This window comes from Rattus norvegicus, chromosome 7, assembly GCF_021556685.1.
Source record: "Rattus norvegicus strain SHRSP/BbbUtx chromosome 7, alternate assembly SHRSP_T2T, whole genome shotgun sequence".
NCBI classification, from domain to species: domain Eukaryota; kingdom Metazoa; phylum Chordata; class Mammalia; order Rodentia; family Muridae; genus Rattus; species Rattus norvegicus.
In genome coordinates, this window is record NC_141540.1 from 65,357,872 (window position 1) to 65,384,355 (window position 26,484).

At 44.7% G+C, this 26,484-nt stretch overlaps 1 protein-coding gene across 12 annotated transcripts in view; it reads right to left on the minus strand.

Annotated features, from left to right (window-relative positions):
• Positions 1-3,189: 3,189 nt before the first annotated feature.
• Positions 3,190-26,484, minus strand: part of Irak3 (interleukin-1 receptor-associated kinase 3) — a 60,116-nt gene continuing 36,821 nt past the window's right edge. For 10 of the 12 annotated variants that reach the window (XM_087557286.1, XM_087557282.1, XM_087557285.1 and 7 more), the window contains 5 exons: positions 25,779-25,897; positions 8,676-8,874; positions 8,164-8,226; positions 7,912-8,076; positions 3,190-5,688 (listed from right to left, as the gene is read on the minus strand). In XM_087557286.1, the coding sequence (XP_087413412.1) occupies positions 5,212-5,688; positions 7,912-8,076; positions 8,164-8,226; positions 8,676-8,874; positions 25,779-25,897 (1,023 nt within the window). In that variant the 3' untranslated portion in view covers positions 3,190-5,211. The remainder of the gene's footprint in view (positions 5,689-7,911; positions 8,077-8,163; positions 8,227-8,675; positions 8,875-25,778; positions 25,898-26,484) is intronic. The other 2 variants (XR_015624048.1, NM_001108101.1) reach the window with 2 other exon arrangements.

Sequence of the window (26,484 nt, forward strand, 5' to 3'; positions counted from 1 at the left end):
TAGACAAATGCATGATGAAAATGTCAGCGATTGCTCTGCCTCCTGTCTCCATCAAATCCTTAGCCCTGTCAGCCGGGAATTGATATAAACAGGCATATTGGCTTCTTACCCACACCCTGCTGCAATCTTATATTTTTCTGAAGGCTATGTAAAATAGAAACGGTAAAAGGTCAGAGATTAATACTTACCCTAGCCTAAAGTTAGTATGACTCTTTTTTTTTTAAATCTTAAAAGAGAAATAAGACAAGATTCAGCGTCTGACAAGCTGGCAGTCCTACTAAATAATTAGCTGTCCACTTGCAGAATGACAGGAAATTATCACCAGTAGTGAGGTAACCAGAGACTATTTATTTATTTATTCTGTGCATCAGTGTGCCATTTGGATCTGGTTCCATTTACATGGCGTTTCTGGATTGCATTTCCCTAACTCCTCTCTCAAGGACCTTTGCCTTGATGGTGCAGTTGGTATCACGGGCTTTTCCCTTCTAAGAAATACAAAGTAACTTTGGTACATTCATTTGCTACAGAAACAGCATAATCTGTGTCTGCGTTATACTCTGTACAACTAGAAACAATGTCTCTTTTGGCTAGCAGCTGTTTTGATTGCATTTACACACTATGTAACTTATTTATGTCCACGAAGCAGCCCCTCCAGTCAGGACTCCTTATATGTGGTTACCTTTCCCTGGGGATTAGCTCGCATTTCCCTTTATAATTAATGCACCACTGGCCCCATCAGCACTGTTCCACACCCCATCTCTACCTGCTGCACACAGTACTTCCTCCCAGCTTCTCTTCACTCTTGCAAGCTGCCCCCCGCCCCTCATTGATAACTTCAGCCCAGAGTCTACTAAATTCAGCGGTTAAAATCTGTATGTCCACTAAGAACAGATAGTGGAGAACAAGCAGAGGAATGGGTACTCTGTGTTGGAAAATGGATCTCCCCAAAGATCTTTTTACTCAGCTATAAGTAACCCTTTGAAGAGTAGACCTGAAAGCAGAAGAGATCTGTAAAAGGTTCTGTCTAAATCAACCACCACTTAGTCACAAAAAATGCTCAATGTCTGCTGCCATTTTTCCCATATTTCAAGTTGCTGACTTTTTGTCTCTGAAAATATCCAGGAGATGGGCCATGAATCTATTCAGGAACTCCACTGCTAGGTGAGACATTAAAAGCAGCTTGACACAGTCAATTCTTTCTCAGGATATTGTTTTATTAGTTTTTGTAAAGTTCATAGAAAGTATTTCTATATCTTTGAAATTATTATTTCAAAATTAGTATTTTGAAAGTATTACCTCTTATCCTGACTCCTCTCAGACCCAGCCTCAATTTCCCTACCCACACAACTGAGTGTGTCCTCTCTCTCCCCCAAGCCTCCCTTTCTTGATCCATTGAGTTCAATTTGTGCTGCTCAAATATTTTTGGCGTGAGGACTGCCCTCGAGCTTGGTTGGCCAGTCACATCCTTAAAGAAATGGATGCTTCTCTCCCAGAGATTCTTTTTCACCACCATTTCTTCAGTTAGGGATGGACTTCATGACCACAGCCCCTCCATGCTGGGATTTTGTCTGACTTGAACTTTTGAAGTTCTTAAGTGTGCTGTGACCATGGCCATGTCTTAAGTGCGCTGTGACCATGGCCATGAGTTTGTATGTACAGCTGTGCTGTGGTGTGCAGGATCTACTGTTTCCCTGTAGTCGGTCAACACTACCTCTAGCCCTTACAACTTCATCTTCCCCTAAACCCCCATGATTCCTGAGCCTCAGGAGGAGGGCTCTGATATTAATGTCCCATTTAAGGCAGGACATTCTGCAGCCTCCTGTCCTCTACAGGTTGACCAGTTGTGGATCTCTTTGTCAACTGCCACCAACTGCAAACGAAATCTCATTGAGAAGGACTGAGTGGTGCACCTCTCTGTGGGCATAGAAATAAGCCATTGGGAGTCACTTTAATGACATAGTCAATTCTTATTTTATTACAGTTTTATTGGTTTTTGTTTTTCGAGATAGGGTTTCTCTGTGTAGCCCTGGATGTTGGGGAACTCACTTTATACACCAGGCTGGCCTCAACCTCAAGTGATCTGCCTGTCTCTGCCTCCTGAGTACCAGGAGTAAAGGTTTGTGTTACCACCAATCAGAAACATAGACAATTCTTAATGGTCTATCGTGAGTTGTTCTGCCTCCAAGCTGTATCTCTGAGGTAAGCTCAATCAATCTCAGAATGGCTTGTAATAAACAAGTCACATGCTGAAGACTTTTGATGCTTCTTGTGAGGAAGTGGAGAGTAATGGGGGTTGAACACAGGGTCTTGCACATGCTGGGTGAGTGTTCCACCACTGAGCTGTAATCCTAGCTTTCTTTTTGCTTTGTAGCCCAGGCTATCCTTGAACTTTGTGGTCCCCCTGCCTCAGTCCCCTGATGGCTCAGATTGCAGACTTGTGCCACCAGGCACAAGTGATGTTTTTACACACACACACACACACACACACACACACACACACTTTGCAAGCCAGTTGGAAAAATGGTGTTGAGCAATCTGGGCACCCAGATATGTTCCCATTGGCCTGTGAGAACGAACTCTTCCACTTGTTTTCCTGAGGTCTGCCTTAGGCTTGTCAATCAGACTGAAGCTTCTTGTGTTTTAACCACACTGCCTGCCTCTTCAGAGAACAGGAGCTCCATGTTTTTTAACTTCTTTGTTTTCCTCTCCTGCTTCTGATTTCCAGTGACTTCCTTCTCCAAGCTGTTCTTCAACCTCGACTCCAAACGTCTCTGATTATCCCATGCATCCTGCCTCTCCCAAGGCAAAAAGAAAGCATGGTGATTTCCTCTGAAGGACAGACTCTATAAACCCACTGGAAATGGTATTTCTATCCTTGACCATAAAAACTTGGCTAACTTAGTTGGCAATATTTGCTATGTTGGATCTTTATTATGTAGACTTGTAGATACAGCTCCATGGAACATAATTCATGAGAAAACATCAGCTCTGCCGAGTCTCTCATGCTAAATCCTGAAGAGGTAGCCCCTAACACACAGGAAGTGTGATGGAGTAATGGCCTCCAAAGAAGTCCATGCCCCCCTCCCCAGCCAGAAACCTGTAAATATTTCATATCCCAATAGAAAAGGAGGTTTGGGGAGTGTTGTGATAGAATATCGGCTCAAGTCTGGACAGACCACACCAGGCCAATGCAGTTACACGTGAGAGAGGTTTATTGTGGGAGGCGGGGACAAAAGGGGGCGACAGGGACAAAGGAGGAAAAGAAAGAAAAGAAGAAGGGGCAAAGGTCAGGAAGGGTCTGCCTTTTATTTAGGCTGTGACGTAACAATTTGCAGGTAAAGGTGGGAGGTAAACCAAATGGATGCTGGGAATGCATGGTGATTGCCATGGCAACAGATGCACAGGTCCCTGTCGCCTATGGGTGATGTCACCATCATCGCTGGATTCGGAGGGGATCTGCAGCCACCTGCAAAGCTGGTCTCTGATACTAACAGGCAGTCATGGTAATTTAAGGATCTTGATAAAAGGAAAACGTCATCAGCTCTTTGAATGGACCCAATGCGATCACTAGGTTGAAAGAAGCAGTGTATCAGGAATAAGAGAAAGGAGAAGAGGAAGATCTTGGAAACAAGGTGGGGAGGAGCCGGAGGGAAGAGGAGGGGGGAGCGTGCAGCCTGGAGATATGCTCTGTCTGCTCTGATGGTGCTGGAAGAGTCTACAGACTGAGCAGTCCAGGAGGAAAGGCGGAAGAGACAAGGCAAAGATTCTTCCCTGGAACCTCTGAGGGGAGCACTCGAGCCTTCAGAGCTGGAACGTTGTAGAAGACGATTGCATCACACCGCTAGCTTTGTGGTCATTTGTCACAACGGCAGCAAATGAAAGCCGAGGTTTCGTAATCCAGTAAATCAGGTGACCTGAACCATTCTGATATAATTCAGGAAGCGATGAACACAAAACAAATACACAGAAACTTCTGAGAGATCATTTATGCTGCGAGTCTTCCAGTGAGGAGGAGCAGCTGAGGGGAGAGAGGCTCCCTGCAGGAGAGCTCCTTCACAGAACCTACAGTGGAGCACAGAACAGGGCCGACTGCAAAGTGATCCGACCTCTTATGACCACATCTTTTCCCAGGGCACAAAAGGACTTGATTAAAATCTCGAACATTCTACTGAGGATGTAGTGGGTTTCTGACTGAATAAAACAACAACAACGCTGTGTTTTTTTAAATATAGTTTTTATAACAATTGGCATAACGCGGGTAACTCTTCTAAGAATGTAAGTACAGAAATGCAGACTTTGGACTGGAATTCCCTCTCCACACAGAACATGCCGTAGCAAGGGTGACTTGGCTCACTTCCAGATTGACGGGTTAACCAGCGATCAACAAAAGAGAAGCAACTTAAAATCACAATTCTTTCAAAAGGCTCCTGTCACCACTTACAAATTAGACATTTCCTACACCTTTCCATGTGAGCAACGTTTCCTGTGACTGTGGGAAGCCAATAGACCATCCAATCCCTAGTAGAAAGACTGACTGAGTGCTGGTGGCAACGATGGTGAGTTTTTGTTGTTGTTTATTCCTTAGCTTTTGTGGAAACGATCTGAGGACCAAGTGATGCTAAGTCACACCATGCAATAGACCTCATGTGGGAGATTTATTGAGGTGGCCTCCCAGTAGGCCCAAAGGCTGCCTTTGAGCGAGGATGGAACAGAAAGAGGGTGGGGCTGAAGACCTCGGTTTTATAAAGGGCATGGCGCATGCGCAGAGGAAGAATGGCACTGTATCACATTTGGCTGTCGGTAAACGACTGGCTGTTTACTTGGAGAGGGCTTGGGGAGAACCTGGTTCTGGAATGTGGGTGGTTCTCTGGTCGCCTACACAAAGGTCTCACTCAGATGATGACAGAGCGACTTAAGGTTCCTGCCACTCTTTGATAGGTTTCGACAGTCAGAACCCAAAATCTTGGATAACTCAGATCGACTCCAGTTTAGCTTGGATTTGACTGAGAGACGTCACCCGAATAAAACATCTCTTGACATTCTGTTTGGAGAAGAAACAAACTTCCTTGCTGCTAATCTGCACTATTCAAATTCTCCACCCGTTGGTCCCTTGGCCTTACTCACAGAGCTCAGACCCCCTGTCTTTCCACGGTGATGTAACGCTGTTTGCTCAGGTGCCTTTAGCGATATGTGCTTTATCTTCTGGTGAATTCACTGCCTTTTGGACTGTTCGTGCTCACTGCAAAAGAGTCCAGAGGAACACCTCTTCTCCATTGGCTTGCTCCCATAAGAATAGCCTGGTACTTCCCAAGAAGACCCCAAACTGATCACAGTAGGCCTTAAGTCCTGGGATGCTTCCGCAAGCTCTGGGCACCAGCATTCCTCACAAGAAGAACTGGGCATGTTGCAAGCAGCTTCACTTCCCCTGTTCCCTTTGTTTCGATCCAAGCCCAGAAAGGTGACCTCAGACTGGCTGCATTCAAAGGGGGTTTTCTGTGTCACTCTATCTGTCCTCAAAGCTTCCTTGGGAGGTACTGGATAGTTATTCTGGTTTTCATCATCTTCTACTGGAATACTTGGAACATTATCCAAGAACAGAGGAGAAGGACACCTGAAGGACTTCAAGGAAGTGGGAGGGTCTTCTGCAAAATACAAGCTAGGCTGTGTGCTCTCCAGAGTGTTCAGGACCTGATTGGCAAGGAAGCACACAAACACTTCAGGGAAGCTTCAGTGACAGCCCCATTTACATTTTCCTCTCTACCTCATAGAGAATATCCTCTCATTTTCCTAATAAGTAAATTAAGTCAAATTTAAAAATCACAAAATAAGAGCAATCATAGAATTATGAATTAGAAAGGATATTAGATATTGGAGATCCTCTTTATTCCAAGGGCCAGATCAAGGGATTTGGAGGAAGGCATAAAAGAAACTATAGACTATCAAGACACCTGACTTCACCCATGAACTGGCCACCACCTCTCTCTATGGTGTCAGATGGGTCTGGGTGCACTTTCAACCATAGAAAGTAGAGGGTCCTCATGGAATACATTAAGGGTGATCTGGCCTCTGGGTATCAAATGCCAGGATTGGAGAAGGAGCTTCTTAAAAATACAGTTCTCTTCCTCAACCAAGAGACTGTCATTTTTAAAAAAGAAGAAGAGGCTGAGGAGGAGGAAGAAGAAGAAAAAGAAAAAAAAGGAGAAGGGGTAATGAAGAGGAAGGAGGAGAGAAAAGAAGGAGGAAGAAGGAGGTGGGAGGAGGAGGGAGGAGAAGGAGGAGGAGGAATGGGAGTATTTAAACAGCTTCACAGAATATTTGAACATGCAGCCAGATTAAAAACCAATGATGACCTGATATATTTTCATTCTTATCCTACATTCTCTAGAATGCATTCTATATAGTCTAAGATCTTCATTCTTTTTTTTTTTTTTTTTTCGGAGCTGGGGACCGAACCCAGGGCCTTGCGCTTCCTAGGCAAGCGCTCTACCACTGAGCTAAATCCCCAACCCCTAAGATCTTCATTCTTATTCTTGGTTTCCCTCCCTCTCCCTCTATAAAAATACAGATGGCTTGAGCATTAATGAAGTCTTCTCATGAATTCCACATCATTTCATGTCCACAATAGCATCATTCTGATTTTATAGTTAAAGCTGTGGACCAAGAGAAGATCCACACGACTACAGAGGAAGGGAAGCTTTGATGCTGCACCCTCAACCTCCCGGATCCCAGCTTTGTCCTTCTACAACACAGCTGATGGATCCTCGATGGAACAGGATTCTACCCTGAGATCCTGACAGGCCTCCTATGTGCTTTCCTGACACCCAGTGTTCCAACACTGGGATTATACCAACTCCTTGTTTAGGATGCTCCCACAGCTCTCCAATAGACTTAGGATAAAACACAACTCCAAGCAGAGAATGAACGGCCCCTCTCCCCTGGAAGCTCCTGTAGTTTTTTTTTTATGTCTGTTCCTTTTACTCATCTCACCTCCATGACGCTGGAATGCTGGAGGTCTTACAGCTAGGGCTAGTGACCGCTGAGTCAGCCCTCAGGAGTGCTGATTGCCTCTTCTGAGGATGTCCTCCCATCCTTACTGCTGCCTACATCTAACCCGTCCCCCAGATCACAGCTAAGCTGTTGTCACCTTCAGCAAGGATCCTCTGGTTGCCACAGACTGAGACCCAACTCTGTCAAGACTCTACCCTTACGATCATCCTGGGATTCTGACTGCCATCATGCTGCCTACTGGACCAAGATATCATGTCTGCTGACATACTGAATGTGATTCTTTGCATTGCAAGCTTGAGAACGCTCACGCTTGAGCATGCTCAGCCTTATCTTGACTGCTATGTAACCCCAGCACCCAAAATACGATATTTGCTTATAAATGAACAGATTACATCTATGATGATGAAGAATACATTTTAAAACAATGAAGACAGATGTGTTCTTTTTAAGGGGTCAGATAGCTAAGTAAAATGCCCCTTTCAAACTACTTTTCATTAGATTTTTTTTTTTTAAAGAAATCTATTATGAATGGAAGTGGGAGCATTCTGGCGAGTTCACAGGAAGGTCAGAGGACAACTCGTTCTTTGCATGAGTTCCAGGGGTCAAACTCAGGTCACCAGGCTTGCACAGCAAACATGCCTTTACCTGCTAAGCTACTTTGCTGGCCCCATATTTGATACTTTATAACGATCTGGTTCTACCTAGTAATGACTTCTACAAAGGTAGCAGGAGTGTGGGGCGTTTGTTTGTTTTACGCTAGAAAGGTTATCTATTAGTCTAGAATTCTCTGTGGGAAGCTGAATTGGTCTCACTAATTAAGAATTCACTTGGACGCACAATTTATCAGACTCAGATTTTCCATGGCACTTTTTTTTTTTGTCAATAAAACCTCATATATCTTACTTCGTCCATCGTGGGTCTTAACTTGGCCCGAGTTGCCACACACTGGCCCGCCAGAGAGAAGAGCTTGGCAGAGAAGTTCCGAGGACAGGGCGGTATCTTCCTGTCCAAGAACGAGAGGCAGGAGTCTAGGCCTCTCTTCTCCACCAGTTCCATGAGGAGGTCCCTCTAGGAAGAGGAAAGAACAAAGTTGTTTCCCGGACTCTGTCGAGAAACTAACTGGCAAACGGGTGATGGCAAGAGAGCAGTTCTTACCAGCTGAACATGTTTTGGATCATCCAGCACCACTTTGCAGCCCGTTAGAACTTCCATGATCACCTGTAAGGAACATACATCAAGTCAGCCACAGAGGCTGAGAATGAATGCAAAATTAGCTTAAGCTATTTAATGTGTGTAACAATGGATTCCGTTCTAATTAATACACTTGTACTTTACTACTTCATGAATTATGCAAAAATTAATGTGTCGGATAATAAGTAACAGAAAACCAATAGGTATAAAAGTTAAAACTCTTAAAATTTTTCCTCTAAGCCAGTGGTCCTCTGCTTGCCTAATGCTGTGACCCTCTAATACAGCGGTGACCGCCAGCCATAGAATTATCTTTGTCGCTACTTCGTAACTCCAATTTTGCTACTGTCTTGAATCGTAATGTAAATATCTAACATGGTCTTAGGGGACCGCTGTGAAAGGTTGAGGGGACTGCTGTTGGGATTAGAACCCTCGCAGCATTGAATTCTCATCCGTGGCTCGTCGGTAGGGACACTCACGATTCCAAAGCTGTAGACGTCCGTTTTAATGGTGAGTCTTCCCTGTCTGATGTATTCTTCCGGCATGTACCACAGATGCTTCCTGCCGCTGCCGGTCATATTTATGGTAGAACTCTGCTGCTCTAGGTGGGGTCGGAAGTGCGCCGCGGCAAAATCGGTTAGTTTGGGTTGGAACTGGTCATCCAAGAGTATGTTTGCACTAAAAGTGTGGTCAAAGACAGACAGGGCAAAGCATGACAGAGGCTGAGATACAACGTGGATGAGTGATTCGGAACAACGTAAGATGAAGCCAAACATAAATGCCCACGGGCGAGCGTGCATTCTAAACGTTTCTCTTCCAGCACAAGTTTAAAGGAAGCCTCAAAAGAAAGATCTGAGCCAGGAACAGTGGGTATTTCAGACTCTGAAACATGTGTGGGTGCTATGCCAACAGGACAAACTAACTTAGGTAAACCACGGCGCCTTGCTTGTACTCTTAAGGACACCATGAGCTCAGTTTTAAGCAGCTAGTCAGTAATAGAATTTGTTATCTGCAGAGAGATGTGTTATGGGATGCTAGGCTTACTAGAACTGCTACCCTAGAACGACTTGCCTAGTCTTTGATAGCCCCTATTTGGGTCGCTCTCAACCTTCCTAACGCTGGGACCATTTAATTCATTTCCTTGTGTTGTGGTGACTCCCGACTATAAAATTCTTTTAATTGCTACTTCACAACTATAATTTTGCTTCTGTTGTCAATTCTAATCTAAATATATGATGGGCAGGATTTCTGATATGTGACGCCAAAAGGGGTCGTGACCCACAGGTTGAGAACCACTACCCTGCTTTAATGCCAGTCCCACCTCAGGGTTCTATCTCTGTGAGTTCCATTTTAGTTTTTGAGACTCACTTGGGGTGTGAACTACTGCAGAAGTAAAGGCAGAGTTCATAGAATTCATTTAGGGAACTGTCACATTAAAACTAATCACGTCACATCTTAGATGAGAGCAAATATTGGTTTGCTTTTTGCCTCAAAAGTCTATCATAGACCTACAGGGGAGGAGAAGCCCTGAGGGACGTGCATTCCACACGACAGAGTCCCTTTCCTTTTCTGGGCCCTTCAGTTCTGTCATTTGCATCAGTTCTTGCATTTGAGGCCAGGAGAACTCCAGAATCTATGAGGGCTCATGGGATGTGAAGTCCATTGGCTGCCTGGGCTGTCTGGGCACATGGTAGCAAGCACAGAGACTGTGAATCAGTCATCAGAGAGCAGGCAGAGGCTGTTGAAGTGGTTGGGGGCCGTGAGCAAGTGACCTTTTGTTTCAGTTTTGCTTAAGGCTTTTCAGAGCTTGTCCATGTTCTGCTGCTGAAACGTTTTCCCCTCAGCTTCTTATCCAAGTGTCAAGGCATAGACTTGGTTGTACTATGTGCTGTTATCAAATGCAGTAACAGCCCCTGGGTAAGAAGTCCGTAAGCCTGAACAAACACCAAATCCTACAAATGTCCCAAAGGTCTCTGCTGTCCCAGGACCAGAACATGAACAGGCAGGGTGAATTGTGATCCTCCAGGGAAAAACATGGCTTCAAGGCTACGGTGGGATTCATAATGGATTTGAGAACATTGGTTCCATGTTCATAACCAGGGTCTCTCAATCCAGGCTTTGGCTAGGACCAAGTTGACAACAGATGAACTGAACTGACGCCCTAATTTCCTTTAAGAGTATAAACATGTTCTAAGGGGGCTGGAGAGATGGCTCAGCAGTTAAGAGCACTGACTGCTCTTCCAGAGGTCCTGAGTTCAAATCCCAGCAACCACATGGTGGCTCACAACCATCTGTAATGAGATCTGATGCCCTCTTCTGGTGTTTCTGAAGACAGCTACAGTGTACTTATATGTAATAAATAAATAAATCTTTAAAAAAAACCCATGTTTTAACCCCTGGTTCTTCCCTCCACAGAGTGGAAAAAAGGAAAACAGTAAAGTGCAAAGAGTCGACTTTACTCTGTTTACCCTGTTTGCTCTGTGTGATCTTTTCCTCTGAGAGGGAATAAGCCAGGGGCTGTGTGCCCAAGGTTTGTATCAGTGATCACAGTCCTTAACTTTCTCCCTGCCTGCCTTTTCTTGTGTTCCTAGCTGCTGCTAGAGGCAGCTTGTGTCTCCCATGGCCCAACTCTCTGCTGTTCCCCACCCATTCTTTCATTGTCGCAGTCAGACTCAGTGTTGAGCATCCTGCCCTTCCTCTGAAGATCCCTGACAGGAAAAAGTCAGATCCTACCTTATAATGGTTTGCATATTTACCTCTAATAGCCCAGGGAGTGGCACTATTAGAGGATGTGACCCTCTTGGAGTAGGTGTGGCTTATTGGAGTAGGTTTGTCACTGTGGGTGTGGGTCTTGTCCTAGCTTCCTGAAAGCCAGTCTTCTAGCAGCCTTCAGAGGAAGATGTAAAACTCTCAGCTCCTCCTGCACCATGACTGCCTGGGTGCTGCCATGTTCCTGCCTTGATGATAATGGACTGAACCTCTGAACCTGTAAGCCAGCCCCAATTAAATGCTGTCCTTTATAAGACTTGCATTGTTCATGGTGTCCATATGAACGTGGGAGTTTGTCAGCTGAGTCATGAGATGAAATGGGCAGAGGCATCTGTGACCCTCACAGCATCACTCACATGAGACAGGATAGAGCTGAGGGTGAGGTCCGGAATGCCTTGGGGGAAAGGCTGCAAAATTCAGCTAGGAAAGAAGCCAGAAGCAAAAGGGAATGGTACAAATCCCCTACCCTGTGGCACAGGCACATACACAGACACTTGGTGTCTGAAGGTGTCCTCTGGCTCATTATAATACTAAAAGGCACACCTCTAAGTGGAGATTTAAGATGCTGAAGGGACATGCAACACATGAAGTTGTATGTAGAACTACATGTAGCAGCACACCATGCCCAAGAAGCCCATTCCACATGCCATAAAAATCCCAACTCCCCATGGCAGGTTGTTGGAGCCACTGTCCCTTTGCCCTGTCCCAGCCGGCTTCCTCCCTTAGAAGCATAACTTTGTCTTACACACAGTTTATGCTGCTATCCATGTTTCTCTGTCCAGTTCCTTGTTCCAAAACAATATAAAAGAAACTCTCAGAAGTGCCTAGTGAACTCTTCTATTCAGTGACATCATGGGTTACTCCCCCACCCCCACCCCAGTTTTTACTACTCTGGGAGGCACTCCTGTGTGCTCCTGTGTCATCTCCACACAGAGGAAGATGGCAAAACTCTAAATGCCAGGTGTGGTGGTAGTTGTTGTTGTTGTTGTTGTTGTTGTTGTTGTTGTTGTTGTTGTTGTTTTGGTTTTGTGGTTTAGCTGAATAGCCCTGAACCGGGTTAGCATCAAATTCAGAAATTCACCTGTCTCTGCCTCCCAAGTGCTGGGGTTAAAGGCGTGTGACATCGCCACCTGGCTGACCGCCACATCTTCAATGTCTTCCTCCTTCACCCCCGTTCTCCAGAAGGCGTGGTATTCTGATTAATACGTTAGGCACTTGAAAATGTCAGAGCCAAATCTAAACGCCACATAGGAATCCCTGAAGGCTTTTTTTTTTTTTTTAATATAGGAAGGGAGGGTGCAGAGGTGGAGAGGGACAGCAATAATAACGAAACCCATAATCCAAGCCATCTACTTGAGGAGCTGACAGCAAGGTTGTCACGTGAGTGGTGAGTCACATGACTGTGAGAGCAGAGGTGGAGGTGAGCTGGGTGTTACCCAGGACACCCGCTGAGGGGTCAGCGAGGGGGCATGGGTCAGACAGGATGGTCTGAAGACACTGCCCTTACACACTGAATACCGACGTCTGGAGAAGAGGCCCGTTCTCGCCAGCAGGCCTCAGTGTGCGGCGTGATTTATTGGGTTCTAAATAAAGGTTAGAGGGAGGTGAGAAAGAGAAATGCTCAGCTTTAGGAAAGCGGGACTTGTGAAAACTTGTCTAATGCTTTCCCCTGTCCCCTGCTTCAACCTAAGAGAATCTTCAATTATAAAGTGCCTCCGGCTACCACGTGGGGCAACAGAGTAGTTTGTTCTGCAGCATGAGAAGGGACTGACAAAATGAAGAGACAGGTGAAGTCACAACAACAGGAGGCAAAAGCAGGGCTTGCTTCTGGCTGATTCAGAGGCAGACGGTGGGCAGCTTTGGCCCACGCTGGCGTCTCATGTTTCTACCCCATTCCCTATCCTGACTCTAAAGGTATTTGCTATAACAGAGAGGCCAACGGGACTTATAATTCTTTAAATAAAAGGATCTCTGACTGGGGACATGGGGCAATACTACTTGATAGTGAGAATAGCTTTCTCTGCTCGTGGCTAACTCCTGATTTAATAGAAACGGTTTGGCCTTATAAAACCTCCTTCAAAGACATAACATGCATTTAGAGGGACTTATTTGAGCATCAGTCAATTGCCTGGGGGTTGCCTCAGGAAAGGTAAGAACTCAACCCAGTTGGCAGACACAACTGTGTCTCTAAACATCCAAAAGCCAAAGTGTTATCAACTAAGAACTGCTCAAATTCTGGAGCCAGGTTTCTCTCCTGTCTTAGTCGGGGTCTCTATTCCTGCACAAACATCATGACCAAGAAGCAAGCTGGGGAGGAAAGGGTTTATTCAGCTTACACTTCCACATTGCTGTTCATCACCAAAGGAAGTCAGGACTGGAACTCAAGCAGGTCAGGAAGCAAGAGCTGATGCAGAGGCCATGGAGGGATGTTACTCACTGGCTTGCTTCCCCTGGCTTGCTCAGCTTGCTCTCTTATAGAACCCAAGACTGACCGGCCCAGGGATGGCACCACCCACAATGGGCTGGGCCCTCCTCCCTTGATCACTAATTGAGAAAATGCCTTACAGTTGAGTCTCATGGAGGCATTTTCTCAACTGAGGCTCCTTTTTCTATGATAACTCCAGCTTGTGTCAAATTGACACACAAAACCAGCCGGTAGATCTCCACTTTCAACAACTCAGTGTCTATAGCCCCGTCATCCCTAAAGACCAACAGGACAATGTTGTGTTTTTCCCCCTATGCTTACTTCTTATTAAGCCCACCCCCGCAGCCTGTTCTCTCTCTCTCTCTCTCTCTCTCTCTCTCTCTCTCTCTCTCTCTCTCTCTCTCTCTCTCTCTTCTATCCCCACTCAGACAGCCATTCTGCATCCATGCTCCACCCCCAGGTCCCCAGGACTCTCCCAGACAGGTGTGTTGCATGATTTTTGTGAAATTCCTTGGCCCCCAAAGCGAAGTTACTCTTTCCTTGAAAAGTCCTTGGACAAATGGCACATGCTGTCCATGTCAGGACAGTTACAATACCAAGACCCCCTCTCCAGATGGCCTGCCTGCCCTCAGATGTGGCAAGATCCAGTTTCCCCAGACTCACAGGTTTCTGGGGAAGTAATACATTCTCTCAACTCTGCACAAGAGCACTTATGGCTTCCACCCTAAGAATGGTCCAAGCCCAAAGCTGTTTCCCCCATTGCATTGAGGGGCTCTCTGTGTCCCACTGAACTTGTCCAGGTCTCAGAAAAAGAACAAAAGCTGGTCTGTGCCTTACAGGTGTGTGAGTCTCAACATCCAGGCCAAGGCCCAGTACTGTTCTGTTAAATGTGCAACATTAGGCCTCAACCAAACTCAGTTTCCACAGGGCCCCAATTTCCACGTCGGTACAAAAATCTGATGACGCTTGCTAGATAAGATGATGCTGGCTGAATTATAACGAAGACCTCAAAATGTGCATTGAATGACGTGGACTGGCCACTGTCTAGTCCATTTATTACTCGATCTCCAAACGCCAAGAAATGCAAGAAATGCATTTGAATGTCTCAGGAAGTGTGCAGGGACCCTATCTGAAGAACAATGAAACAGGATTACAGGGCGGTCCTGGGAACCTCACACCCAAGGAGATTAATTCATTTCAAGCAATCAGTGGAGTTCCAAATGATTTTCAGAGACAAACTTAACTAAAGTGATGTGGGAGCTGTATTGGATTTGGGCCTGGTTGCTTTGTCACCGTGTGGCACAAGAAGTTTACATTCACAGAATGTTGTCAGCCTGAACAAGACCCTTCTGGGTCCCCAACAAGGTTTGACCCCTGCTGAGCCCTGCCCTTGCATGTGGAAGCCTTTTGTCCCCAACTGGGAACAGTCTGGCCAGGTACTTCTCACCTGAGTCAGAATTAGGCTGGCCTTCCTGGTTATTTCCCTAATTTATTCAGGCCACATAGTCGGTCCTTTGTTACCGAAGTCTCAGCCAGGGTTCCCCACTGTGCTTGACAGATACCTGCTAAGTGGTGTTCTTTGGATATATAGTTTGGTCAATAAAGAAACCAGAAGCTCTCTTCCTCTTCTGGCTTGACACGAATAACCTGTGTGTGTGTGCTTCTTTCATCCCACAGGCTTTCGCCCAATTCTCGGTAGATTCTCGGTACCGTGTCGGTGCTGGCGCCGACAAAGTGATATTTCTGGATGATTTCAGACAACAGGGAGGAAGAAGCTCGAGGTATTTCTTGCACCTGCATTTACATATCTGCATATAGAAATTAATGAGTGCCAGTGCTTGTATTAGTCACTTTCATGTTATTTTGACAAAACACTGTGACCATAAGCAACTTAACGAAGAATTTATTTAGGACTAAAATTCCAGAGGGATAAGAGGCCATCATCAGAGAGAGGCCTATCTATCATGGTAGATTCTAGTAGGCAGAGAGGCAGGAGCAGGAAGCTGGGAGATGACATCTCAACCACAAACACAAATCAGAGAAAGCAAACCAGAAGTAGGGAGAAGCTATATAGTCTAATGCCCATCCCCAGTGACATATAGTTTCCTCCAGCAAAAACCTCTGCAAACAGCCTCACTAACTGGGAACCGGGTGACCAAACACCCAAAACGACAGGGGGCATCTCTCATTCAGATCACCACAGCACTTAAAGAAGATGCTGGCAATGAGAATTATTAGGAGAACTTTGGATTTGTGTGATATCTAATTGTTTTAGCTCCCCTTCAGAAAAACAATAAACATATTCAGAGATCATAAAAGAGGAAGGAACTAGGAAGACATGAGGAGAATCTGAGGAAAGTCATTTATATCTAAGATGCTCCTCGAACACAAAGATGGCTGTTTTAAAATGATGAAGGGGAAGATTAAAGAATCAATCCGTCCAGCTGTTTCATCGCCTGTAGACCTAGATACCGTATTAAACATGAAACTGACTCACAGCCTTCACAAGTCTGCAGCTGTCAGCTGACTTGCCCAAGAGGCCTGGGATAAAGGCAGAAAGAGGCGGAGTCTCCAAGGAAGAGTGTCATTGGGGCCGATGGACCAACCTGCAACTGTCTATCCACCCTACCAGCCTCCCTCCATACTTAGAGACCAGCACATAAGAAATGCTGTGTGTGCTTTCTCCCTGCACTCTAATTTTGTGTCTCTGGTTAGTTTCCATTCTTCAGGCATCCCTGTTGCAGCTTCCTGCTTCCCTCCTCTAACACCAATGGCCAGACCAGCCTAGGACATGAGTACACAGGACCTATCAGAAACACGAAGGTTAACTTCCTGATTTGGAGCCATTGGCAGGAACGAATGTCTGGGATGAGAAATGCTTCAAATGCCTTTCAATTTAAATTTATCTGCAAATGTGAACACGCCAGGCCTAGTGCTATCAGATGCTTTAATGAGATCCTGTAATTGGAAGACATCTTCATTTCCTAAAGATAAATGTGAGTCTTCTGCCAAGGCTGCAGACTGCACTCTGGATTCTCTCTTTGGATCCTCTCCTTCTCAACTCCCACCATCTGGTAGTGAGTTTTGTTTGTATAACATCCTCTTAAAGAGTTTAAATTACTAAGATATTTCTGGGCTAAATGAACCGCCAGGCTAAATGCGGGCTTTGCTTCCTCCTGTGGGTGTTCCTCAGCTGCAAGCCAGACATTTTCCTCCTTAGAAAGAGAAATCTCTCTCTGCTAGGACAAACCAGACCGACAGGGTGGATCTCTAGACCTTGTCACTCTCCACAAGAGTCTGACATCAATATCTTAATGTGTACGCTTGGTGCTTTTCTCTTCTTCAATCCCTGGGTCTGTTGATGAAGCCAACTCACCCCTGGTAAGCCCAGGCGTGTAAATTCCCCAGTAAGCATGGTTGTTGGGAATACAGAGGCATGGAAGGGCACCTTCCTTTCCCACCTGTGGTCATGTGACAGGCAAGTCATGTGACAGGTGAGTCATGTGACCGGCAAGTGGCCAGCTTTTCTAAGCCTTAGCTCTTCTCCTAGAAATTCATTTCAACTACAAATGATAATGATCACACCGACACTCAGGGTTAATGAAGGACTAACAAGTGTTTCTGTAGGAGTTTGTATGACATCTGAAACTGAACTCCACAATCCACCTGCAATCTAGCCATCATCCTTCACGGATAAGTATTTACCAATGCCATAGGACAAGCTGCATATGACTGTCTCTGGTGACCTCTGTGTGGCTCCACTCAGAAGGCCTCCTCCTCCTCTTCCTCCTCTTCTTCCTCTTCCTCCTCTTCCTCTTCTTCTTCCTCCTCCTCCCCAAATTCTCTATGTGCCACAGGAATCACTGCTGCCGTGAAGCTCTCTGCTGAACCTCTCTGAAGCCCAGCATGCCTCCTGCTGTTTTTGAGTATATGAGTACACTTCAGACACACCAAAAGAGGGTGTGTGATCCCATTACAGATGGACATCAGCTACCATGTGTGGTTGCTGGGAATTGAACTCAAGGCCTCCAGAAGAGCAGCCAGTGCTCTTAACTGCTGAGATATCTTTCCAGCCCACGCCTCCTGCGTGTAAGTTACTATTGGACACCTACAATATGTGATTCGGTACTTAGTGGAGCCCACCTGGTGTTGTCTGCACAAGCATAGTGGTAAGCCTATAGCAGGTACCAAACAGCTATTTGTATAATCATTTCCTCTAGGGGGTTTGGAACCCTCAAGTGGTTTTAGATTACTGAGCGTGGGAATGGTAAATACATGACCCGAATGTTGCTCAGCGTCCTCCCATATTACCTACAGACATCATTAATCGAGTTCCAAAAGCACTCAGACAAGATTCTCTTTCTCCCCTCAGTACTTGGGGAGTCATTACTAATCAAGACAGAGCCTGAGATAAAGCATCCCATTCGCCATCAGCAGCAATGATTTGTTAGGGCTGCTCTAGCACACTGCTTCTCGGACTGATTCTTTGAAAAATGCTTAAACAGCAGAGCCAGGACAAAAATTTAACCTCCTATTTCCATGTTGGATGCTGTTTTGATTTACAACAATTAACTGAAAAAAAACTTTCACTCAGCTATATGAACAGAAAATTAAAATCTGTTGATTACAAGGAGAAAAAAATGACCTTTGTCTCCATGACCTACATGAACAAGAAGACAAATGACTCAGAAGTGGAAGACAGGACATTTTTTGAAAGATGATCCACAGTCTGCTGGGACTTCATTGACCTCAAAGGGCAAAGTATTTTCTCTTTTAATCCCTCTATCTGTATTACAGGCCTCCAAGAATAGTTATTGAACAGCCAGGAGGTCAATTACACCAGTCTGGCACTTTTAATTTCTGTGTAATATTTATATAAAGCATGGGCAAAAACCAAATGCTCTTAAATGAATTCTGGTTAGGTGTATATATTTGTTCTTTTAAATCCGTACTTTAACTTTTACCAAGGGCAGATAAGTAACATAGGAGAATGCTGTAGATCTTAGAAGAGGAGGCTTGATAGCATTGAACTTTGACCTTAGAAATTTAAAATCATCAGTATATAATCTCTAAATAGGTATAATCATATCTATTATAGTGTATAATATAATGATGGTGGACATATATAACATATGTGTCATATTATATATTATAATACATATGATATAATCACATATAATATATGATCATATATAATGGTATTGATTATATATAATCCAATTATCTTTTACATATATGTATAATTTACTCAGACCTTTATGACTTGTCTAGACTTCCCAGTTCTGTCTTTATCTTTAAAAGTCATAAAGATGCAAGATATTGAGCCTTTTAATCATAGAGCCAATCAGAGGCAATGGAATTTCTTTGTGTCAGTTGGTTTGAGAGAGAAAGAATGACAGAGTGTTGGGGGTTTTGTCCTAATTTAATTAACTAATTTATTGATTGATTGATTGATTGATTGATTTATACTGGAGACTGGTTCTCACTGTGGAACCTTAGCTGGCCTGGCCCAAGGTAAAGCCACCCTGAGCTTGCACTCCCAGAGATAGGTTTTCCTGCCTCATAGTTCCTAAGACTAAAGGCATGCACTGCCACACCCAGCATAAATCTGATTTTTACTTTTAGAGTATAACACAATTCTGCAACTTTTTGAAGTCAGGGTATTTGTTTTTATTTAGAATGCATTACGTGTACGAAAGATCAGATCTCATTACAAAATTTTCCTGGACGTACATGATCCAATTCAACTGCCTGAGTTACCAGCCCCTCCATCACCCATGTTTACTTCCTAAAAGTCTTCCTTCCATGTTAGTGTCTTTTTAAAATATAGATTTAACCCAGGAGAGAAAGCATAACACATTTATCTTTCTCAGTCTTAACTTAAAGCGTGGTTCTTAAAGACAAAATGGAAGTGAATTATAGCCATCACAAAAATCAACCACAGCAATGAAGCCTTGTTGACAATTGGTGGGCTTCAATTTTTGTATTTAAAAAAAATAAATATACAGTTCTATAATTTTACAATTGTGTGCTACACAGTACTCGGGTTTAGCTTTTCTTTTCCTAACTAATCTCACTTCTGTGTCAGGTTGCTCTGCACTACCAGTATTAATTAATGTAGACTGGTCTCTGATAAAGCCTGTGGTCCACTAGTCTGCAGTTCACTACAGAAAAGTAAAAAAAGATTGTCCATTTTTCACTCCTCTGGCAAAGACACAGTTGAGTTTCTCATGGAAAATGATACCGTTCAACATAGATCTTTGAGCCAATTGTCAAGAACACATATGGTTCCCTTGCTAGGAGCTGTCTTTCCTAATTAAGACTTTTCAAACTGCATGGCAGACACAAGAGAGTCAGTGACTCAGGGCCCTCCTAAGAGCAATGGTCTAATTTTGAGTGAAGGGAAGGGGTCTCTTTAGGGATGAAAGGCAACCTCCATCAGCCAAGTCACATTTGGCCTGGACTTCTATAGACAGATGCTGTTACCGTCTGACAGATGTTTGGTGTTCTTATTCTAACTCCTGGATAAGGTGTGCATATCACTAAGTAAGAGGGAGATGCCTGTGGCTGAAGTTGGCACTAATGAATATTTTTGCTGGCAGCTCAACGGAAGGGCTGAGGCTCTGAAGGGACTTGGTTTGTGCTGGAGCACGCAGGGACAGTGAGGAAACCACGTGAAAGCATGATTCCTAAGTAAACAACCACAGCCCTGGGACTTCTGTTTTAGACGTGTGTTTGTGTTTGTGTGTGTGTGTGTGTGTGTGTGTGTGTGTGTATTTGTATGTATGTGTATGTGTATATATGTGTGTTTGTATGTATGTATGTGTGTATGTCTGTGTGTATGTATGCATGTGTGTATATATGTGTGCATTTTTATGTGTGTATGTGTATGTATATGTGTGTATTTGTACGTGTATGTGTAGGTATGTGTGTATATGTGTATGCGTTTGTATGTATGTATGTGTGTATATGTGAGTATACATGTGCATGTATATGCATATGTGTGTTTATGTGTTTGTGTGTGTGTGTGTGTGTGTGTGTGTGCATGTAGGAGGCATGGAGACCCTTATGTTCACAGATCAGAACTAGTGCAACCTAGAATGTTAAACACACAGGGTTGTTCCTTCAAAGGAAGGAATACATAACCTGTTATCCATCCAGAAGGCTGGGAGCTGATGTGGTTAATAACCTGGTGGCCTTTGCACTATCTGTGTGGCCAGAGACCACACCAGACCCTCCCCCCAGACCCCCATTGTAAGCTTGCTTTTCAGTCTGTCTATAGAACTCATCTTAATGCATATGACATGTACTTTGCAAAGTGTTTCGATGTAGTCATGTCCGATCTTTAGTTAGCCTACATTGTGCCTCAAGGAGATTTATGTATGTTTTATTGCACACACAAGATTGAGTTAATTATCATGAGGAACGTTTTCATCAAATTGCGCCTTGCTTAGAGATGCCTAAAATAAACTACTCCAGGTCAGACTCCTGGAGCTTGAATCAACACCGGCTATTTGGTCATGTAGAACTGAACTTCCTTCTTGCCTCCTGCAGATCATTATTCTGCGGGCTGTGGAGGTGGCAAGTGCAGTCTATGGACGGGCTGCATTAGAATCTCCAGACCCTGGAAAATCCGTCATGGTAGTCAACGTTTCCCGTTCACAAAACACCCAAGAGAAAATTTAAAAAGAGCAAAAGATTTATTCTGACTCACGGTCTCAGTCCATGGTTGGTTGGTCCCATTACTTTGGGCCTGTGGCAGGAACATACATCATTGTATGAAAGCAGAAGAGGTCTATCCTCCCCGTGTTGGCTGAGAAGCAAAGACCAGCAACAAGGTCCAGGGTCCTAATATCCCTTCAAGGAGATGCTCCCAATGACCCGACTTCCTATACCAGAGTCCATTTCCTAAATGTCCCAACTCCACTAATAGGACCACTGTAGAGACTGTCACACCTTCAATGTAGGAGCCCTTGAGAGCTATTTCTTTGGGGGGAGGGGAAGATCTCATTCGACATCTCATACCTGTTGGGATAATCTTGTTTGCTGTATAAAGGTTGTCTTTGTATTATTTAAATGTTAATTTCTGTACCAGCAGAGAGTTGAGGGACTTTGGTATCCTTATTTTTATAAAAAGTCCCCTGTCTCCGTGTTTTATAACCGTTCTTCTCCATCACCTTCTGATTGGTTCAATAAAGAGCAGATAGCCTATCATATAGCAGGAACGGAAAGGCGGGACTTCCGGGTAGAGATAGGAACTCTGGGAAAGAATCAGGCAACCGCAATTCGCCGGCCAGACACAGAGGGAGGAACATTTGCAGGGACTGAGGGAGATGTAACGGGCCACTTGGCAGACATAGATTAGAATAAATGGGTTATTAGTTATAGGAGCTAGCTGGGAACACGCCTAAGCTATAAGGCCTAGGATCCATAAATAAATAAAGTCTCTGTGTCATTATTCAGAAGCTGGCTCATCGAGACAGTCTGGCAATACGTACTGGCCTCAAACACACAATGTTCCTGCTTAGGCTCGCAAGTGCTAGGATGAGCCACCATGCTAGGTTCTCTCAGAATCACGTAAGATCCAAACCATAACAGCCAGACAGGGAACAATCACGAGCCCTTCCCCCAACTATAAAGTAAATGAGCGATTCGCTGTATTTCCAGCTCAAGGGTTACCCTCTCCATACTCTGCTCTCTGATTCGCTTTGTTATCAGCTTCTGCATGTTTATCACTGGGATTCTGTCTAGCTGGGCTATTAAACAGTTTTTTTTTTTTTTTTTTGGTTCTTTTTTTCGGAGCTGGGGATCGAACCCAGGGCCTTGCGCTTCCTAGGTAAGCGCTCTACCACTGAGCTAAATCCCCAGCCCCTATTAAACAGTTTTAAATTTAGCGTAGGGAGGTAAGTACCTGGGCTATTGCCTTGGAAACACTGAGACTACAGAATCTATTCCCACCTGTCCTCAAAATGAGCCTGAGTTTACTTATCAAACCTAGTTCTCCAACCTAGTAACCTCTCAAGCCCCACCAACCCCTGACCATTGCATTCTCTGTCCCTGTCACCTCAATGTATCTTATTTCCAAACTCCATCTGTTTTCTAGGTAATAAGCCAACCTTCTTTTTTCTTTCCTCCCTTCCTTTGTTTCTTTTATGTGTGTGGCAGTTCTTTGCTTTGACCCCCTTGAATAAATCTACTACCTCCACCAGGATGTTCTCCCTGCTACATTCAATCAGTCTGTGTCCAAACAAACAAACAACTACAGCAACCAAAAAAACCACACTTCCACTAGGACTTGCCTTGCAACTCTAACTCAGCCAAGCCACACACTGAGTATAGGTTAGTGTGACATATTTTCTGTGTTTGACCCACCGTGGTCTCCATTAAACTTTGCACACAACAGATTTTGATCAAAAAAGAATTTGCCCCCCAAAGCGTTCCACCAGCACACACACCTGCGACTCGTTTAAAGGCGGAGCTTGACATACGAGCTGTCCAAGGAAGTGTGTGGAGGAGTGAGAGATGAGCAAAAATACTCACTGGGTAGCATTTGCCGAGTGTGTGCTCTCCTCAGCACGGAGACATTTAACCTTAAGAAATGAAGTTATTGGTCTATTATTTAGCCTTTTTAAGAAACAAAGACTGAGAGGCTTAGAAAAGCCGGGCGGTCCCCTGGCAGTTTAAAAGGAAGTTCTGGTTCCTCGGGTCTTCCTGACTTGAAGGGCAGGGAACCCTGAACTAGGAGCTAAAAGAACACAAGAGAATGGTTTCAAAGAAACACACCGGAATCTCCTCTTTCAGAACTCCCTCGGCTGACTCTTCCTCTGTACCTGTGCTCTGCATTCCCATCATTGCTGCCCTGCTCCCAAGCAGGCCCTCGCTCCCTAGTGTGGGTGGTCAGTTGGAAACGCCTCACACCTACGACTGAGTCCCCAGCAGGAACTGAGCAGGGAACAAGGAGACGCTGCCCTCAGGTTATAGCTCTGCTCCAGGACGGGGCACATCGCACGTACTGACATGCTCTGGCCTAGTGTGTGTGTGTGTGTGTGTGTGTGTGTGTGTGTGTGTGTGTGTGTGTGTGTGTGTGTCTTTGAAAAGCCACCAAAGCTTTAGAAGCTTTTCCACGACATCCGTTCAAGCCACTAGTATCCTGACAACCTCTCCTCCCTCTTTTTCTTTAAACGTATATTTGGTTCCTTTTATCTTTATCTGAACTAGAAATTGCGCGCACAGCCTCACACATGCCAGGAAAGTACTCCATGCCTGAGTTATCTCTTTGGCCTTCTTTTTACTTTATTCTGACACAGAGTCTCATTAAATTGTCCGAACTGTCTCACAGGACGGAAGAGGAAGTGCCAGATAGGCACATCCTAGTCACCTCACCTAGTGTTACCTCAAAGAAGCCTCAGGAAGTGGGCGGGCCTGCATCTGTTGCCTTCCCCAGCCTGATGCTTCCTTTGCTCCAGTTTATGGCTGCATTTGTTTTTCTCTCTCCTGTCTCGAAATTCCCTCCTGTCTGTTCTGCAAACGCTGCTTTCAAGAAAGGTAACTGATGAACTGAACCACACAAACGGAACCAAATATTAATGTCTTACCATGTGAGATTTAAAATAAACTAGTGCTCAGTTTAAGCCAGAGGAAGAAGGCACGAGCAAGAATCCTACACCACTCTCCCTCGGTAAAGCAAATAAAGTAAAGTAAAATAGCTACTGTATTCATTAGTGATCATGACCTTCTGTATTCATTAGTGATCATGACCTTCTGTATTCATTAGTGGTCATGACCTTCTGTATTCATTAGTGATCATGACCTTCTGTATTTATTGGTGATCATGACCTTCTGTATTTATTGGTGATCATGACCTTCTGTATTCATTGGTGATCATGACCTTCTGTATTCATTGGTGATCATGACCTTCTGTATTCATTGGTGATCATGACCTTCTGTATTCATTGGTGATCATGACCTTCTGTATTCATTAGTGATCATGACCTTCTGTATTCATTAGTGATCATGACCTTCTGTATTCATTAGTGATCATGACCTTCTGTATTCATTAGTGATCATGACCTTCTGTATTCATTGGTGATCATGACCTTCTGTATTCACTAGTGATCGTGATCTGGATGGAAGGGAGATGATGTTGGGCAGGGATGGCTTCTCAACCATGTGGAATGGACCTTAGCGGTGATTCCCTTAACCCCTGGGACCATCACAGTCCTGTGTATGCAGATCCTCTGAGGGTCCACGACTGTCATAGCTCCACACTACAGGAGGAATAGGCATCTCTGTGCTCTTCTCCCAACTGCCCCAGGACTAAGGAGAAATCTTTTTTTCTTTAATGTTCATTTCTCCAGAAAAAGTGAGCCATCCACTCCTCTTCAGCTCTTGTTAACAATGTACTAAAAGCCTTCATGATACTAGGAAGTGCTCTGGAAGAGGCAGCAGCCTGCAAACAGCTACCCCTGGTGTTCAGTAAAGGTGAGGCTAGGCCTTCTGAGTTCAACATAAGGACACAAGGAGAAGATCATCAGGGGATTTTGCTGCAGGGGTCCACTCAGAGAGAGAGAGAGAGAGAGAGAGAGAGAGAGAGAGAGAGAGAGTGTTTGTGTGTCCAGGTGTGCACACATGCATGTTTAATTAGGGACAAAAGATAGAAAATACTGCTTCTAGTTTTCTTATGTCTTAGATATAACAATGTTGGGTCAATATTGGCTTCTGACAGACAGACAAGGAGAGGCTCAGAGGGCAGAAGGAGGCAGCCTCTTTGTAACAAGTAAGACTCCAGTGAGTCAAGGACCAAAAACTTTAATTCACTGCTGTCGTTCTCTGGGAATCCCCATATAAGTTGTGTATCCTTTTGTTAAACTTAAGAGGGCTGGAGAGATGGCTCATTGGTTAAGAGCACTGACTGTTCTTCCAGAGGTCCTGAGTTCAATTCCCAGCAACCACATGGTGGCTCACAACCATCTGAAATGAGAACTGATGCCCTCTTCTGGTGTGTCTGAAGGCAGCTACAGTGTACTCGCATACATAAAGTAAATAAATAAATCTTTAAACACACACACACACACACACACACACACACACACACACATGAGCTTAAGAGTTCGGGTGGAGAGGCCAATATAGGTTCAGATGCACATCTGGCTATTCAGTATGATTAATACAATACACAAAATTCATTAGTAGCTCATAGAGGTAATATTTGTCACCCCTTGGAGATATAAATATGGTTTCTAGAAATCTAGTGAACGCAGAATTGTAGTACTTTGGTGAGAGGTTTTATTGCCCTCTTAAGTACCCAGGAAGAGGACTGGTGGGAAGAACACTCACCTGTGGTGCTGACAGGGGTTTAGGTGGAACCTAAGGCTCTCAGATCATTTACCTGGAAATGTTGCCACAGATGACGGCACACGGCCGGGTGTTGTGCAAGCACTGGATGGCTTTGGCTATTCCTATCAACACACTGATTCGAACGTGCCAGGAAAGTGGGGTTGTGCCATTCTAAAAAACAGACAGGTTGACTTAGTTGTATTTTCTTAGTGCAAATTACCTATATAGTCACTATGTGGGCACATGGTTCCAAAGCCACTGTTGGCATTTAGTCTAGGCTCTGCCCCACAGTAACCTAGCAACAGCCAGGTGTGCACCACCCCACAGTTACCTGGCAACAGCCAGGTGTTCCTGACTCACTATAAAGGGGCTACCCCCTCCTTTCTCTCTTGCTCTCTTATCTTGTTCTTGCCCCTTACCCTTCCCCCCTCTTTCTCCCCCATCTACCTGCTCATGGCCAGCCTCTCCTCCTCCTCCTCGTCCTCCTCGTCCTCCCCTCCCCCCTCTCCTTTTCAGTCTCTACTACTCCCTCAACTCCCCTCCCCATGCCCTAAATAAACTCTATTCCATACTATACCATCTGTGGCTGGTACCTCAGGGGGAAGGGATGCCTCAGCATGGACCTGCAGAGGTGCCCCTTTCCCCGACACCATACCACACACCCCCACTAAACATATCCCTGGCTTCTCTTCTCTATCTTTTTATAAAACACAACAGCCACAGCTGTAGATGGAGTGGTGGAAGAAGAGGCAAATCAA